The sequence below is a fragment of the Oryctolagus cuniculus genome, chromosome 3, assembly GCF_051225735.1.
Source record: "Oryctolagus cuniculus isolate XC-2025 breed Fujian yellow rabbit chromosome 3, ASM5122573v1, whole genome shotgun sequence".
NCBI lineage: Eukaryota > Metazoa > Chordata > Mammalia > Lagomorpha > Leporidae > Oryctolagus > Oryctolagus cuniculus.
In genome coordinates this window covers 176,671,089-176,687,890 of record NC_142869.1, presented here as the reverse complement: position 1 = coordinate 176,687,890, position 16,802 = coordinate 176,671,089, and the positions used below count along the sequence as shown (strand labels likewise).

General features: G+C 36.1%; 1 protein-coding gene across 1 annotated transcript in view; it reads left to right on the top strand.

Moving 5' to 3' along the window:
• The window catches only part of CNTNAP2 (contactin associated protein 2), a 2,149,916-nt gene that overhangs the window by 725,875 nt on the left and 1,407,239 nt on the right, over window positions 1–16,802 (top strand). The window contains exon 3 of the mRNA XM_089329590.1: window positions 1,504–1,697. Coding sequence (XP_089185716.1) covers window positions 1,504–1,697 — 194 coding nt within the window. The remainder of the gene's footprint in view (window positions 1–1,503; window positions 1,698–16,802) is intronic.

The following is a 16,802-nucleotide window of genomic DNA, read 5'->3' as shown; positions in this document are numbered from 1 at the left end:
ATTTTATATTTGTAATTGTTTAAAGATGTCTTGTATCATAGCTGAAAGCATAAATAAGCTACATAAGCAATGATAAATGAATAAAATATCTGTGATGGTTTAACAAATGATGCAAGCCCTCAGACAGTATTTCATTAGCATTTAAGTTCTCTATTTAAAGTGGGTTTATATATATATATATACTATAAATTGTTAATCTATTGAATATTTTTCTATCATTTAATCTCATTAGTAAGCTAAATTCACCACAAAAATCATGTCTCTTACTAGTGTTAAGTGTTGTGTCACATTTTCTGCAACTTATTTGTGTATGAACATAGTTTTTTAAATATTACTCTGAATTAAGAGTCATTCTGTTCTTTGTTAACACCATTTTTATAAATATTTTTACATACTTATTATTTGTCAATCAATTATTAAAATCCACCAAAAGAAGTTTAATTTTGTTTGGTAACTCAAATCATTTTCCTACTAATAATTAAGAAACATTGGTGGTTTTTATCTCCAGTGCTGCACACTGATTAATTTCCTATTGTTAACAAAAACTGAGCTCAGTTTCACAAAGTTTACTGAGCAGCAGTAAAAGCTTCTAGAATTGGACAGTGTTCCAGATAAAAAATGATTCCAAATGCTTCTCCCTTACAGTGTGATGAGTTACATTTTATACCAAGAAAGGCAGGTTGCAGTGTGCAGAGGTTTCCTGATTGGTGCAGGATGTCATTTGCCTTATTTGGACGTAATTTTGGCAGCTGTTCACTTGGGAGCTCTTCACTGAGAGGTTGATGGCTGTGTTGGAAGAGGCTCAGTTGCTTAGCTAAAAGTGTATAGTCTGTGTTAGGTACAACCTGCTTGTGCACCAAGCTGTATTGTGTAGTCCACTTGGTATGGACACCCCTTTGGACTGAACTCATCATTCAACAATGGAGGCTGCTTTAGGAAAATTTATTACAGTTTAACTCTTTATACACATTTGTTCCCCTGAGTGCAGAGTTCTAATGTACAATTAGGCTTCATCTTAAGCATAGTACTAATATTCTTTGAATTCTGAATTTTAATGCAAAAAATATTTTAGAGTCTATGTATAATTGGTTTTGTTTTGTTTATAATTTACTAAAAGATAAACCCTTACATGAAGGAAAGGAAATTAGGTAGTTCCTTATTTTTTCCTAGAGATTTTAGCTGAAGAGTTCATGGTAAATTGATCAACCCTCAGCCAATTAGACTTTGACATGTACTAATAAGATCTAATTGAGAAATTATGAAGACATTTGCTCAGGAGAAAATGAGCACATAATTGCAGCATAAAGAGGTTAAAGAATCAATGTTACCCAGCTGGAGGAATATTAGTTGAAATCCCAATGGCATCCATAAAGGACACTTCATAATATATCTGTGAAACATCGCTCTGACAAGACCAATTAAGATATGTAGAATAATCCATTGTCAATTGTACAAGTTAAACTTTAAACACTCATTTTCTCCCCTTGTGTCTGTACTGTGTAGGTGCTGGGGGATGGTCTCCATCCGACAGTGACCATTATCAGTGGCTTCAGGTTGACTTTGGCAATCGGAAGCAGATCAGTGCCATTGCAACCCAAGGAAGATACAGCAGCTCAGACTGGGTGACCCAGTACCGGATGCTGTATAGTGACACCGGGAGAAATTGGAAGCCGTATCATCAAGACGGGAATATCTGGGTAAGTCATTGTAAGAAATGCAAAGAATCAGAAGTGAGTGGCAATGTGGAAATGACAGAGATCATCACATTTTAAAATATTACTGACCCTCCCTTTGAGCTGCAATTAATTAATCAAATTATGTATTCATCCTTACTGGTTGATGATCATTTTCTTAAGCTGTGATTTCTATCCAATGCCAGGTGGTAATTTTTTTTCCAAGGGACATTTGCATATTCATGATATTATAACATTATTTATGTGCCACAGAAAATTATCAACTTAAAAATTAGCCTGCTGTAGATTTATAGAATTTCAAGTCTCATCTGTGGTTGCCGTGGCAGGGCCAGACCAAACGATTTTGTGGGCTCCATATGTTCTGCAGGCCGGATGTCCCCATGCATGGTAGGGCAGTGAGTCTCAATCTGGGCTGTGCAGTTGAATCACCTGAGGAAATTTTAAACTATGTGAATGCCACTCACACCCAGACCAATGAATTCATCATCAAGTGAGTAGAAAACATATAACTTTTTTCAAGAAGGAAATCTTTGACTGGAGTTAAATACTGAAATTATGAGGGAAATAATTAGTAGAAGAAGTAGGACGATATACAATATGAAAATAATTTTCCCACTTTACACTAGTGTCTTAAACCCTTGTCACAGATCTATATTCGTATCTTCTGTCATTATGAAATAATGAGACTTAACCCTTTTGCTTTAAAAAGTCTCAGTTAAATCAGAAATCTACATGTATTCAAATCAAACACCGACCACATTTGAATACATTATATAATACTAAAAAAGTGGCTGTGAGTAAAATTAAATAAACTCATCAGTGTTAAACAAGAAGAAACAGGAAGAGGAGAAAGAGGCAGGAAAAGGAGAAGAAATAGGAGATGGAACAATTCCTTCTCCATTGTATCCTTCAGAGTGTTAGAAAACTGGAGATTCTCAAGCTGATTAATGCCCACTCTTGGCGAATTTATCTTTTACAGAGCCCAAGTGCTTTTTGTGAGTAGGAAGAGTTTGCAATTCCTGTCTGTGGCGGGGGGTGGCGGGGGAGGGTGTTCATTCCCACAGTTAGCTAATGGCTATAACTGTGATGGAAATACATATATTTATATATAGTATTCTAATAATAAGAAGTGTGTCTGCCCAAGTAGTTCATTAGAAACGACTCATTTGGAGACTAGAGTTCTGATTCAGTGGGTTAAGACATCACTTGCAACACCAAGATTCCCTAGGAGTTTCATTTCCAGTGCCGGCTGCTCCACTTCCAACCTGGCTCCCTGAGAATGTGCCTGGGAAAGCAGTGGAGGGTGGCCCATTTATCTGGATCCCTTTCACCAGTGTGGGAGAGCCAGATGAAATTCCAGGCCCCTGATTTTAGCCTGGACCAGTCTCAACCTTTGAGGCTTTTTGGGGAGTGAATAAGTGGGTCACTCAATCTCTCTCTCCCTCGCCCTCTCTCTCACTTTGTCTCTGCCATTCTGCCTTTCAAACAAACAGACAAACAAATAAATAGGTCTTAAAAATAACTCATTTCGAGCCATAATTGTAAAGTAAGAAGTTTGTATATGGGGTGTACACATCATAGGAAGCAAGTTGTAGGGAAAATGCCTGCTTATGGAAGGCTTCATCACAATGAAGATAATTCAAAGCCTCAGACTACTTTTAGAAAAGCAATCTGCAACCCTGTATATACAAAGAAATCAAATAGAGTGCTTTAAAATGTGAACGGCCATGCCCCAGCTCCAGAGACTTGTATTTAGTTGGTTAAGCTATATCCGGGGATTTGATCTTAAAGCTCCCAGTTGATTCTAATGCACAGCCAACATTGAAAACCACTTTCTAGATTGATTTTTCAGTCTGCAGGTATAGGCGGTGGTGAAGACAATTTATTCTGAAAGTAGTAGTAAGATAGAAAATTTAAAATGTAGACATGATTGTGCTAAACTTGAACAGAGATAGACTGGCTAACTGAATGAGCCTGAGCTCAGAGACCAACCAACAGTAAGTAGCTAAGGCTTGGATCATAAAAATCTTCCAACAAAGCACTAATTATTTTGCAACTCTCTGTGTCTTCTAAGATTAGTTTAGCATGTTGACAAAATTGTCTGAGAGGCTGTGTATCAGACTTCAAACTATCACATTACTGCTTTTGTAAGGTCTTTATCTCAAAATTAAGAGACTGTTCAAATTCTCCTGTCTTGATAAGAGAGGGTAATAATGAAGATTGCTGCTCCAATGTTAATATACTTGAACTTGAGCTTACTCACAGATGCTTTTCAGTATACATAAGGCCAATAAATAAGTTAAAAGTTCTAAAGAGTAAAATGTTCAGGGTGCCTGGGACTCTTTCGATGTCACATAAAATGAGATGCCAATGGTTGAGTCATGGAGATAAGGAATGTCACATATTGTGAATGTAGTCTGGGTCTATGTACAGGTCTCTCAAACTTTGCTGTTGGTGTTAAAGGGTGCATTTCTATTTTCTTTTACCTTTCCTGTGTTCATTTTGATTCTTTCATGTATCTCATTAAAAATCCAAATGGTATGGTATGAATGATTAGCTATTATTTCTAGAAAAAACAATAGTAAACTAATTATGAGTTTTTGAAAAGCAAAGCAAGTCTGAGGCAGAAATACATATTGAAAATATGTTTAAACCATCTATAAGCCTGCAACATGATGGTCATATTATTTTAATACATTTTCAGAGATGTTTTCATCTTTACTAATGAGAATAGATGATTTTTGTTATATTCTGAAAGAGATAAATGTCATTGACTTCTAAAAATTCTTGAATACTTTAGTCTATGCATTATGATGCAATAAATGATTAAAATTAAGCATTTACAAATTCTAACAAAAATGTTTTTGTTCTTAACTATTGAAATCATAATTAAAAGTCTACTATATAACATGTAAGACTTAAAAGAGAAAGATAAGATAGATAAGATTGGTTGAGTTTTTGAGGAATAATAGCTTATCATATGTAAAGATTTATATAACCAAAAGATTTTATAGTTGATATAATTTTGAAGTTCCTTTTCCTATCTTCTTGTAATAATTAGCTGAGGAGACAAATGATGATGTAAAATCAATTGTTTGAATATCATTTTAAATAAGCTAATGATTATTTTTCTATAACTGTTGGGGGAATAAAAATTATAACTAATTTCATAATCTTACTAAATGTCCATATAGGTAGTCTGAGTTATTTTGAGCAGTATATTAAAATAAGCAAAGAACAAGTCATGTACACAGGAATTATGACTGTTTCACAAGGTTTTAAAGTCATGAATTTTGCATTATGGAATCAGAACTTCTCTTTAGTTTGCTTGAATATTTAACACTTAAAGATGTGAGTTGGTAAATGTGCTTAACTAGCCAAAACTTCTATCCCTCTTTGATAGTGCGGACCATAATAGAATCATTTATACTTTATCAACAATGCCATTTCCTTCCATTCTGAATATCTTTCCAATGCAAGAGGGAAATATGTGCAGATTGGCAACATCGCCAAAAAGGTTATTGCATTTACATGTTTCACAAAATCTAATTTGCATACTTCTCTTCAGATGTGTTTAGGTTTCCAAAGTATGATCTATCAGAGAGGAAATATTCCATATAAACTTTTCTTATCAAAATGCCATTAAATCACCTTTAATAATAATTCTGTAGATTTCTGCTAAGAAGCTGCATTGGAATTGCCTGTAAAATTCAATTCCTGATGTTATGATGCAGATAACTCAGAGCCAGTATGGGAAGTTGGAATGTTAACAGTGAATGTCTTTAACACACTGCAATTATCCTGCAGGTCAGTTATACAACCATGATTTCACCTGTAAGGTGTACATAGTTTTTGTTTTTAAGATTGTATTCTTAATAATGAGAAAATGCCTATATATTCCTAATTATTCTTTAATACAGTGTGATCCCTTTTGTCACTGGTATGCCTAAACAAGTGTCAGGCTGGGATTAGATACCAGTGCATCTGTTAGATGTAGAATCCTACATAAGGGAAATGTTAGGCTGTTGTATTTAAATTATTTTGTTACTTATCAAGAATGTAAAGGTATGTAAATTCATAATTTCAAAGCAGTATTAAATATTTACATACAAGATTAAGAAATTTTGTTGCTTTTATACTTTTTGCACATACCTATACACACAATAAAACAGTTTCTAACAAATTTGAAGCATTAAAAAATCTGCAAAGCAAACATTGTAATGAGTAGATTAATTTATTAAATATTTTCCTTTTCTGAATATCAACTCAAGAGTTGGAATGTGCACTCTCTATTTTCAACCGAATATCCTATCAATCAATATTATATAATGAAACTGCCCCAAATATCCTTGATAATTGCCAGTGAGTCCATAGTTGTTTGTAAAGTAGAATCAAGATACTAGAATTAAAAGCCCTGAATTCAAGTTTCTTGCTTCACTTATCTGTTTTGTAAACTTGGAGATGTGCTTTATTTCTGTGGCTCCAAATTCCTAATCTGAGAAGGGAGAATAATCCTCCAGGGAATGTTTAAGGGACTTTGGAGAAATTTTGCTAATTGTAAACATTTAAACACTTGTTATCAATTGTCAATATTAGAAAGACTCCAGACTCAAGAGTAGTTTGTCCTTTGAGAATTGTATATGATGATCATTTTCAATTTGTTTGGGCTCTTCTGTCCTTTCCAGATTCAATTTACCACTCATTTACTTTTATTTATGATTGTAAATATATTGACAACAGTGCAGCTAAGAAAAAATAGGACTTCAAGTAAGAGGCCAAATGTGGGCAAATCTCCGGCATATGTTCCAATTAGCCAATGGAAAGGCATCTATAAACACAGTGGTAGTATTGGCGAGGCCAGCCAGGCATGGCTGGCAGACCTAGCTCTGTGCCAAGAGGCTTTGTAGTACTTATAACAAATTACTTTTTTACCATAATGATGGCCTATGTGCAATGAGCCGTGTAAGGGGACATTGTTTAAAAATGAGTGAATTATTCTGTCCTATATTTCCAAACATTTGCTATAGTGGTTGGACTAATTTTCCAAATCATGTAAAAATCTATTCCCATTATAAATGCAAAACATAAATGCCTCTGTTTCACAGTTCAATACTGTACATAGAGTGTCTCAAATATCTAGCATTCTTTTCTGCATGTAAGATGAAGAGAAGACAACTATCCCTGTTGTTTCCACATCTTCCATGAGACAATAGCTTCAGCTTCCCTTGGTACATTGCTGCATGTTTTTCGCAAAGTGATGGCACTTGCTCTTGCTTGTTTATGTATGCACACGCATTGTTACAGTAATCAGCTGGGGAGGGCCAGGCAGGCATGTTGCATATACTTTTATAGATAGCCTATTGAGATATAAAACACATAAATACAACATGTATTAAACACTTTCTAAGATGATCTTTGATATAAATAGGATAAATTTTATACTGAAGAAAACAATTTCCAAGGTGAGTTTACAATAGCTTTTTTATTTCTGTAATGTTTTTCTGTTTATATCCCTCCTAAGCTCTATGATGATATTAAAGTCCTGTAAATGTTAATAAATTAAAAGGTACCTCAGGTCCTTTTGTATATATTGTAGTTCCTCTATTAGTGAATTTTGATGATTTTAAAAATATGTATTATGAGATTCTCTTTCTTTTTTTTAACTTTTATTTAATGAATATAAATTTCCAAAGTACAGAATATTGATTACAATGGCTTCCCCCCCATAACGTCCCTCCAACCCGCAACCCTCCCCTTTCCCACTCCCTCTCCCCTTCCATTCATGTCAAGATTCATTTTCAATTCTCTTTATATACAGAAGATCAGTTTAGCATACATTAAGTAAAGATTTCAACAGTTTGCTCCCACACAGAAACATAAAGTGAAAAATACTGTTTGAGTACTAGTTATAGCATTAAATCTCAATGTACAGCACACTAAGGACAAAGATCTTACATGAGGAGTAAGTGCACAGTGACTCCTGTTGTTGACTTAACAAATTGACACTCTTGTTTATGGCATCAGTAATCACCCTAGGCTCTTGTCATGAGCTGCCAAGGCTATGGAAGCCCTCTGGGTTCACTGACTCTGATCATTTTTAGACAAGGCCATGGTCAAAGTGGAAATTCTCTCCTCCCTTCAGAGAAAGGTACCTCCTTCTTTGATGACCCATTCTTTCCACTGGGATCTCACTCGTGGAGATCTTTCATTTGTTTTTTTTTTTTTTCCCCCCAGAGTGTCTTGGCTTTCCATGCCTGAAATACTCTCATGGGCATTTCAGCCGGATCCGCATGCCTTAAGGGCTGATTATGAGGCCAGAGTGCTGTTTAGGACATCTGCCATTCTATGAGTCTGCTGTGTATCTCACTTCCCATGTTGGATCATTCTCTCCCTTTTTGATTCTATCAGCTAGTAATTGCAGACACTATTCTTGTTTATGAGATTCTCTTTCTAATGGGACATGAGGTTTCTTAGGTCAATTTGGGAGTTACTCAATATATTGCTAAATAAGATTGTTTATTTTTTCTAAAATGTTGAAGAAAAATGATAATATTAATACTATTATTATGTTAATGGTGTATATACCACCAGCAAAGGAAAATGATGATTTTATATGACTTCTTTACATTAAGTAAAAAAAACATATAATTATTCAGAGTCTAGTGTATTTCTTATCTATGAGATTAAATAGGATGTCTAAATAATTATTATTATTTTTAAAGTATATTGCCTGGAGATCTCTTGGAAAGAATGGTTCTCAAATAATGGAGGTTTCAATAGTTATTCTATTCAGACAAAGTTGGATATTGGTGACATAACATTGGACTGAGGTGATATGAAATGACTTTACTTAAATTCAAATTTATATAATTTTGATAGTTGAGTACATTAAAATATTATTAATTTTTTATTTTCTTTTTATTTATAAAAAATTTTAACAAAATCTGTACATATTTATACTCTTCATATAGTATCTAATCATGCTTAACATATCGAGTTTTCAAATATTTAACATTATTTATAGTGAAAGCAGCAACATTCCTAGCTTTTAGAGAAATATATAGAATACATTAACATGGTATGTGTTTACCCTGTTGTGTAATAGGACTGCAGAACTGATTGTGTCTATCTATCAATAACCTGGCACCCATCAATCGCTGCTTCCCATTCCCACTTTCCTTTCAGCCTGTGCTAACCACATTATGCTTTTAACTTCTGTGAAATCACCTATGGTTTTGGGCTCCAACACAAGTGAGTCTATGTGACATTTGTGGCTTGTTTCAGTTAACATAATTCCCTGTACTTCCATCCAAGTTGTTATGACAAGATGTCATCCTTTAATGGCTGAATAATATTCCGTTGTATTTACATGGCATTTTATTTATCCACTCCTCAGCTGATGGATGCTCAGGTTGTTCCCATGTCGTCCCTCTCGTAAGTATTGCTGTAGCAAACTTGATAGAGTCAATGTCTCCTCAACAGATGGACTTCATTTCCCTTGGATATAAACCCAGTAATGAGATTCCTGGATCATAAGATCGTTCTATTTTTAGTATTCTAAGAACCCCCCATACTGTTTTCACAGTAAGGATACTAATTTACATTCCTACAACAGAGAATAGGGGCCCCTTTTCTCCACAACCTTGCCAACACCTATTATGTTTTGTTTTTTTGATAAGAGCAAAATCTTACTGGAGTGAGGTAACAGCTCATTGTGGTTTTCATTTGCATTTCCCTAATGGTTAGTGATATTCAGCATTTGTTGCCGTGTTCCTGTGAAGACATTTGTGCCTTCCTTGAAAAATGTTTGTTTAGAATTATTGCTTATTTTTTTAATTGGTTTAGTATTTTGGGGAATAGGGCAGGGGCGATTGAATTGTCTGAGTTCCTTACGTACTCTGTACATTAACTCCTGCCAGATGAGTGTTTTACAAATATTTTCTCCCAATCTGTAGGTTCTCTTCACTCTGTTGATTGCTTCCTTTGCTGTGTAAAGCTTTTTAGTTTTATGAAATTTCATTTGTTTATTCTTGCGTTTAGCATCTGATCTAGAAAATCCTTACCCATTCCAACATCCTAAAGCTTTTTTCTAATATTTTATTCTTTTTTTAAAAAAATATTTATTTATTTATTTGAAAGTCAGAGTTATACAGAGAGAGGAGAGGCAGAGAGAAAGAGTGAGAAGTCTTCCATCTGATGGTTCACTCCCCTGTTGGCTGTAACAGCTGGAGCTGCGCCGATCCAAAGCCAGGAGCCAGGAACTTCCTCTGGGTCACCCATATGGGTGCAGGGGCTCAAGGACTTGGGCCATCTTCTACTGCTTTCCCAAACCATAGCAGAGAGCTGGATCAGAAGTAGAGCAACCGGGTCTCAAATTGGCGCCCTTATGGGATGCCGGCACTTCAGGCTAGGGTGTTAATCCACTTATACTGAGTTTTGTAAGTGGTGAGAAATAGGGGTCCAATTTAAGTCTTGTGCATGAGTATACCCAGCACCATTTATTAGTAAGAATATCCTTTTCCCATATATGTTCTTAGCACCTTTGTGAAAGATCAAGTGGCTATAGATGTGTGAGTTTACTGCATGGTCTGTTCTGATCCATAGGGCTATGTATCTGTTTATATGCTCTGTTAAATACTGTAGTTTTATAACAGTTTAAACCCAGGGAATGTGAGCCCTCCAGTTTTGTCCTGTTTGCTCAAGAATGCTTTGGCTATTTAGTGTCTTTTGTGCTTCCATTCAATTTTTAATAGTGTTTTTACCAGTTCTGTGAAAAATGTCATCGAGATTTTGATTGACTCTGTTTTTTGGGGTATTATGCATATTTTAATGAATTTTATTCTTCCATTCTACTAATATGGGATGTATTTCCATTTCTTTCTATTTCCTTCCATTTCTTTCATCAATAATTAACAGATTTTTTTGTAGACATCTTTTATCTCTTTGGTTAAATTTATTTCCAGGGTTTTTGTTGTTGTTGTTGTTGAAATTAGTGACGGGTGGCTGGCACCGTGGCTCACAAGGCTAATCCTCCGTGTTCTAGTCCCAGTTGGGGTGCCGGTTCTGTCCCAGTTGCTCTTCTTCCAGTCCAGCTCTCTGCTGTGGCCTGGGAAGGCAGTGGAGGATGGCCCAAGTGCTTGGGCCCTGCACCCACATAGGAGACCAAGAGGAAGCACCTGGCTCCTGGCTTCAGATTGGCGCAGCGTGCCGGCTGTAGTGGCCATTTGGGGGGTGAACCAATGGAAGGAAGACCTTTCTCTCTGTCTCTCACTGTCTAACTCTGCCTGTCAAAAAAAAAAAAAGAAAGAAAGAAAGAAAGAAAAGAAAAAAGAAGAGAAAAGAAAAGAAAAAAAAGAAATTAGTGACTGGGAATGGGATTGCTTTCTTGGTGTGTTTTACAGATGTGTAACTATTGTTACAGAGCTAATGATTTTTGTATACTGATGTTGTACCCTGCAAGTTTACTGAATTTATTTATTGGTTCTTAGAGTTTTTGGTAGGGATCTTCAGAGTTTTCTACATATAAGATCATGTGATCTGTAAACAGTGACAGTCTGACTTCTTCCTTTCCAATTTGAATGCTCTTTACTTCTTTCCTTTGCCTAGTTGCTGTAGCTAAAACCTTCATACTATGTTGAATACCAGTGATGAAAGCAGATCCTTGTCCAGATCTTCAAGGCAAAGCTTTTCCCTGTTCAATATAATCTTAGCTATTGGTTTGCTGTATAGGCCCTGTAGTATGTTGAGGAGTGTTTCTTCTATACCTAATTTGGTCAAAGTTTTTATCATGAAGGAATGTTGAATTTTATCAAGTGTTTCTTCTGAATCTATTGAGATGTTTACATGATATTTGTCTATCTTTTCAATATGGTACATCACGTGTATTAATTTGCATATGTTGAATCTTTCTTGTATCCCTTCAATGAATCCCATCTGTTCATTGTGAGTGATCTTTTTAACATGCTGTTGGACTCAATTGTCTAGTACTTTGATGAGAATTTTTATATCTATATTCAACAAGGACATTAGACTGTTGCTTTCTTTTTTTGTTGTGTTCTTGTCTGATTTTGTAACCAGGTAATGCTAACTTCATAGAGTAAATTTGTGAGATCATTTAAGAACTATTGGTGTTAAATCTTTTTAAGTTTGGTGGAATTCAGTGTTGAGACCACCTGGTCCTGGGCTTCTCTGAGTGGAAATTTTTATTGCTGATTCAATCTTACTGTTCATTACTGATTTGTTTGTATACCCTGTTTCCTCCTGTTCTAGTTTTCATAAGGTGTATGTGTCCAAAAAAGTGATCTTTTTCTTTGTTATCATTTTTTTTTGCCTATAACTTTGCATAGCAATCACTAACAATCCTTTTTATTTCTGTGTTTTCGGTTGAAATGTTTCCATGGGCAATTCTGGTTTTATGTATTTGAATTTTTCTCTTTCTGTCTTTATTATTCTAAGAGTTTATCTTTTTTCTTTATCTTTTCAAATAACCAGTTCATTTAACTGATATTCTGTATTGTGTTTTAGTCTGTATGTCATTTATTTGTGCTATGAGTTTTATTTTTTGTTTCCTTCTGCCAATTTGCTCTTCATTTCTTCTTGTTTTTCTAGTTCCTCAGATACTGTGAAAAGTTGTTTGAGATTTTTCTGCTTTTTTACAAACATTGATTTCTTTTGGTTAAAGTTAATTAATTTGAAAGGCAGAATTACTGAGAGAGAGGGAGAGACAAATAAACATCTTTTTTATTTTTATTTTTTAGATGTTATTAAAATTATACTAGTTTCATGTATTCCATGTATACAGATTTAGGAACATAGTGATACTTCCCACCCTATCCTCCCCCTAACCCATGCTCCAACCCTTCCTCCTCCCTCTCCTATTCTGACTCTTATTTTTTACAAAGATCTACTTTCAGTTTAGTTAACGATTATAAAGTTAATCCTACACCAAGTAAAAGAGTTCAACAAGTAGAATGAAGAAAAAACAACACTGTTTCTCCACAGAAGAGACAAAGGCTGTAAACAATCACTGAATCTCAAAATGTCTATTCCACTCCAATACATTACATTCTAGGTACCCTATTAGTCATCTCAGATCAGGGAAAACATATGGTATCTGGAGAAAGACATCTTTCATCTTTCATCACTCCCCAGATGGCTGTATTGTCTGGGGCTTATCCAGGCTGAGCCAGGAGCCCATAGCTTCATCTGGGTCTCCCACAGTGGGGCAGTGGCCCAAGGAGATGAGCTATCCCCTGCTGCTTTCTCAGGCTCATTAGCAGGAAGCTGGATCAAAAGTGAGGCAACCAGGAATTGAAATGTCACCCATATGGGATGCTGGTGCTGCAGGCAGAAGTTTAATGCATTGTCTCCTTTTAGCAATGCTGTATCTGTTTCCCATAGGTTTACATATATTGTGTATCCATTTTTATCCATTTCACAAAATTTTTAAATTTTCTTGTGGGGAGCAACTCGGACTAGACTAAGTTACTGGAATTAAGACTTATTCTATGCATCTGCTCTCCCACAATATGGCGCTGGGAGAGGATGAAACAACTTTTGCACAGCTGCCTCCAGTTCGACCAGTAACCTGCAGGAGCTGATCCTGCTCCTGATTGGAGGAGAGCAGCGTGCTCGGCATGTGGGTAGCAGAGTTGGGATTGGTGGAAGAGGACTATAAAGGAGGAGAGAGACAACATGCACCAGGAACATCTAAGGGGAACATCCGAATAACATCTGAGCAGCCCCCGAGAGAGCCGGCCGGCAGTGTGCCACTCCCCCGCGGAAGTGGGGAAAGTGGCAGGGGGAACCGCCCTTCCACAGAGGTGGAAGGATGGCAGCCAACCCGGGAAGGACCAGCAGCAAACCCGGGAAGGGCCGAGCAGACAAAAGAACAGTGCAGGGTCCTGTGTCGTTCCTCCGTGAAGAGGGGGAGCGACATTTCTTGATTTCTTCCTTGATCTGTTGACTGTTAAAGAGTCAATTGTTCTTTTTTTAAAAATATTTTTGTAGTTCTAAAAGTTTCACTAGTTTTATTTTCAATCACATTATGCTATGGTCAGAAAAGATACCCAATACGCTTTATGTTCATTTACATTTGTTAAAATTTGCTTTGTGACCTGCCATATGATCTATCCTGGAGAAGTCCCATGTGCTGTTGAGAAGAACATATACTCTGCAGCTATTGGATGGAAAGCTCTATAGAAGTCCAGGAGGTCTGGTTGATCTGGGATGCAATGTAACTCCTGTTTCTTTATTGATTTTCTGTCTACATGATCTGTCCATTTCTGAAAGTAGAGTGTTAAGGTTTCCTACTATTATTGTATTAGTGTCTCTTTCTTTAGGTCTGTTAATAATTGCTTTATGCAACATTGAATATATCTATATCTATATGTCTATATATAGATATCTTGGTGAATTAAGACATTTACCATTACATGATGACATTCCTTGTCTCTTTTTTTCCTTTTTTTGATTTAAAATCTGTCTTGTCTGATACCAGTCATGGGGCATCTTATTCTACCTGTTGACTTTCACTCTATGTGTGTCCGTAAAGATAAAGTGAGCTTGTCCAAGCAACATCAGTGGAGTCCTGGTTTTTAATCCATTTAGTTGCACCATGTCTTTTAACTGAAAACTTAAGTCCAGTGATATTTAAACTAACTATTGACAAGCAAGGTCTTACTAATGTGCTTTGCATATGTTTTTTGTATTTTATTGTGGTTCTTTTCTTTCTTGCTCCCTTTTTTAAAAGTCTTCATTTTGGATAAATGATTTTCTCTAGTGGTGTACTTGGATTCCTTGCATGTTGTTTTTGTTAGTCTGTTAGAGTTCTTGATTTGAGGTTACCGTGAGACAAAAAAAAAAAAAAAAAAAAAAAAAAAACAAACAAAAAAAAAACTTTTTTAAAGATTTATTTGCTTATTTGAAAGTCAGAGTTATAGAGAAGGACAGGCAGAGGCAGAGGCAGAAAGAGATATCTTCCATTTACTGGTTCCCTCCCCAGATGGCCACAATGGCCAGGGCTGGGCCAGGCCAAAGCCAGGCCCTAGCAGCTTCATTTGAGTCTCCCACATGGATGCAGGAGCCCAGGCACTTGGGCCATCCTCCAGTGCTTTCCCAGGTGTATCAGCAGAGAGAGAGATTGGAGGTAGAGCAGCTGAGACTAGAGCCAGTGCCATCTGGGATGCCAGTGCTGCGGGTGCTTGATTGACCTGATATGCCACAGCACTGGACCCATGAAAAACTTTGCTGGGCTATAACAAGCTTTCTTGAAATGATTACAACATAAGGTTTGTTTTAAAGATAGGAAAATAAACAAAATATAAAATATAAGAAATTCTAATAGCACTATATTTGTGATCCCTTCCTCCTCACCTTTTTAATTTTTGATATTACATTTGAATTCTTCCAATATAGCCTGTTGGCATTTTAATGCAGTAATTATATTTTTTTATTATTTTCAGTAAATATATAAGTGATTTACATGCCATGTTTTCAATATTAAAATATTCTGGATTTGTTTGCATAGTTATTCTTACCCATGAGTGTTCTATCTTGTGATATTTTCCTCTTGTTAGTGTCTCTTTAAGTTTGAAGAACCTAATCATCTCTTGTAACAGGTCTGCTGGTGAAAAATTCTTTCAGCTTTGGCTTCTCTGGGAATGCCTTTCTCTCCACTAAATTTCTGAAGGTACGTTGTGCTGGCTAGTGCATCCTGGCTGGCAGTTTCTGCGAGCAGCAGGTAAAGTCTCCTCCCCTCTTCCTCGCCTGTGAGGAATGTGCAGAGCAGTCAGCAGCCAGGAAGTTACGGCCGTCTTCTAGGTTGCCTGCTGCTTTCCTCTGCAGCTTTGAGAATCCGCTCTTTACTCTTGGAGAGCTTGACTGTCACTTGTTGAGGCGCAGACTTGTGGCTGGTGACCTTTGACCTTTCTGTACCTGGAGAATTGTATCTTTCTCTAGGTTTGGGAAGTTTTTGTGATTATCTCTTTTAATATGCTTTCTAACCCTTTGGTATTCCCCTTAATCCCAATAGCTTCAACATTTGGCCCTTTCCATGATATCTCATATTTTCTGCAAGCTTACTTCATTCCTCTTTTTTTCTCTATTTTTAGATAGCCTATCTTTGAGGTTACTGATTCTTTCCTGTATTTAACATATTCTGCTATTGATGTCTTCTGTCACATTTCTAATTTCATTTAGTGTATTTTTCAGTTGAAGGGTTTCTGCTTGATTTTTTTTATTTCATTTTTCTATCAAATATCTGTTAGAATATTATTTTTTTAACTTTTATTTAGTAAATATAGTTTTCCAAAGTACAGTTTATGGATTACAATGGCTTTTTCCCCCCTATAACTTCTCTTCCACCCGTACCCCTCCCATCTCCCGCTCCCTCTCCCATTCCATTCACATCAAGATTCATTTTCAATTATCTTTATATACAGAAGATCAATTTAGTATATATTAAGTAAAGATTTCATCAGTTTACACTCACACAGAACATAAAGTGTAAAATACTGTTTGAGTACTAGTTATAGCATTAATTCACATTGGACAACACATTAAGGACAGAGATCCCACATAAGGAGTAAGTACACAGTGACTCCTATTGTTGACTTAACAATTTGACACTCTTGTTTATGGCATCAGTAATCACCCTAGGCGCTAGTCATGAGTTTCCAAGGCTATGGAAGCCTCTTGAGTTTACTGACTTCGATCTTATTTAGGCAAGGTCATAGTCAAAGTGGAAGTTCTCTCTTCCCTTCAGAGAAAGGTACCTCCTTCTTTGATGGCCCGTTCTTTCTACTGGGATCTCACCCACCCACAAAGACCTTTCATTTAGGTATTTGTTTTTTGTTTTTGTTTGTTTGTTTGTTTTGTTTTGTTTTTTTGCCAGAGTGTCTTGGATTTCCATGCCTAAAATACTCTCATGGACTCTTCAGCCAGATCCGAGTGCCTTAAGGGCTAATTCTGAGGCCAGAGTGCTGTTTAGGACATCTGCCATTCTACGAGTCTGCTGTGTATCCTACTTCCCATGTTGGATCATTCTCTCCCTTTTTTATTCTATCAGTTAGTATTAGCAGACTCTAGTCTTGTTTGTGTGATCCCTTT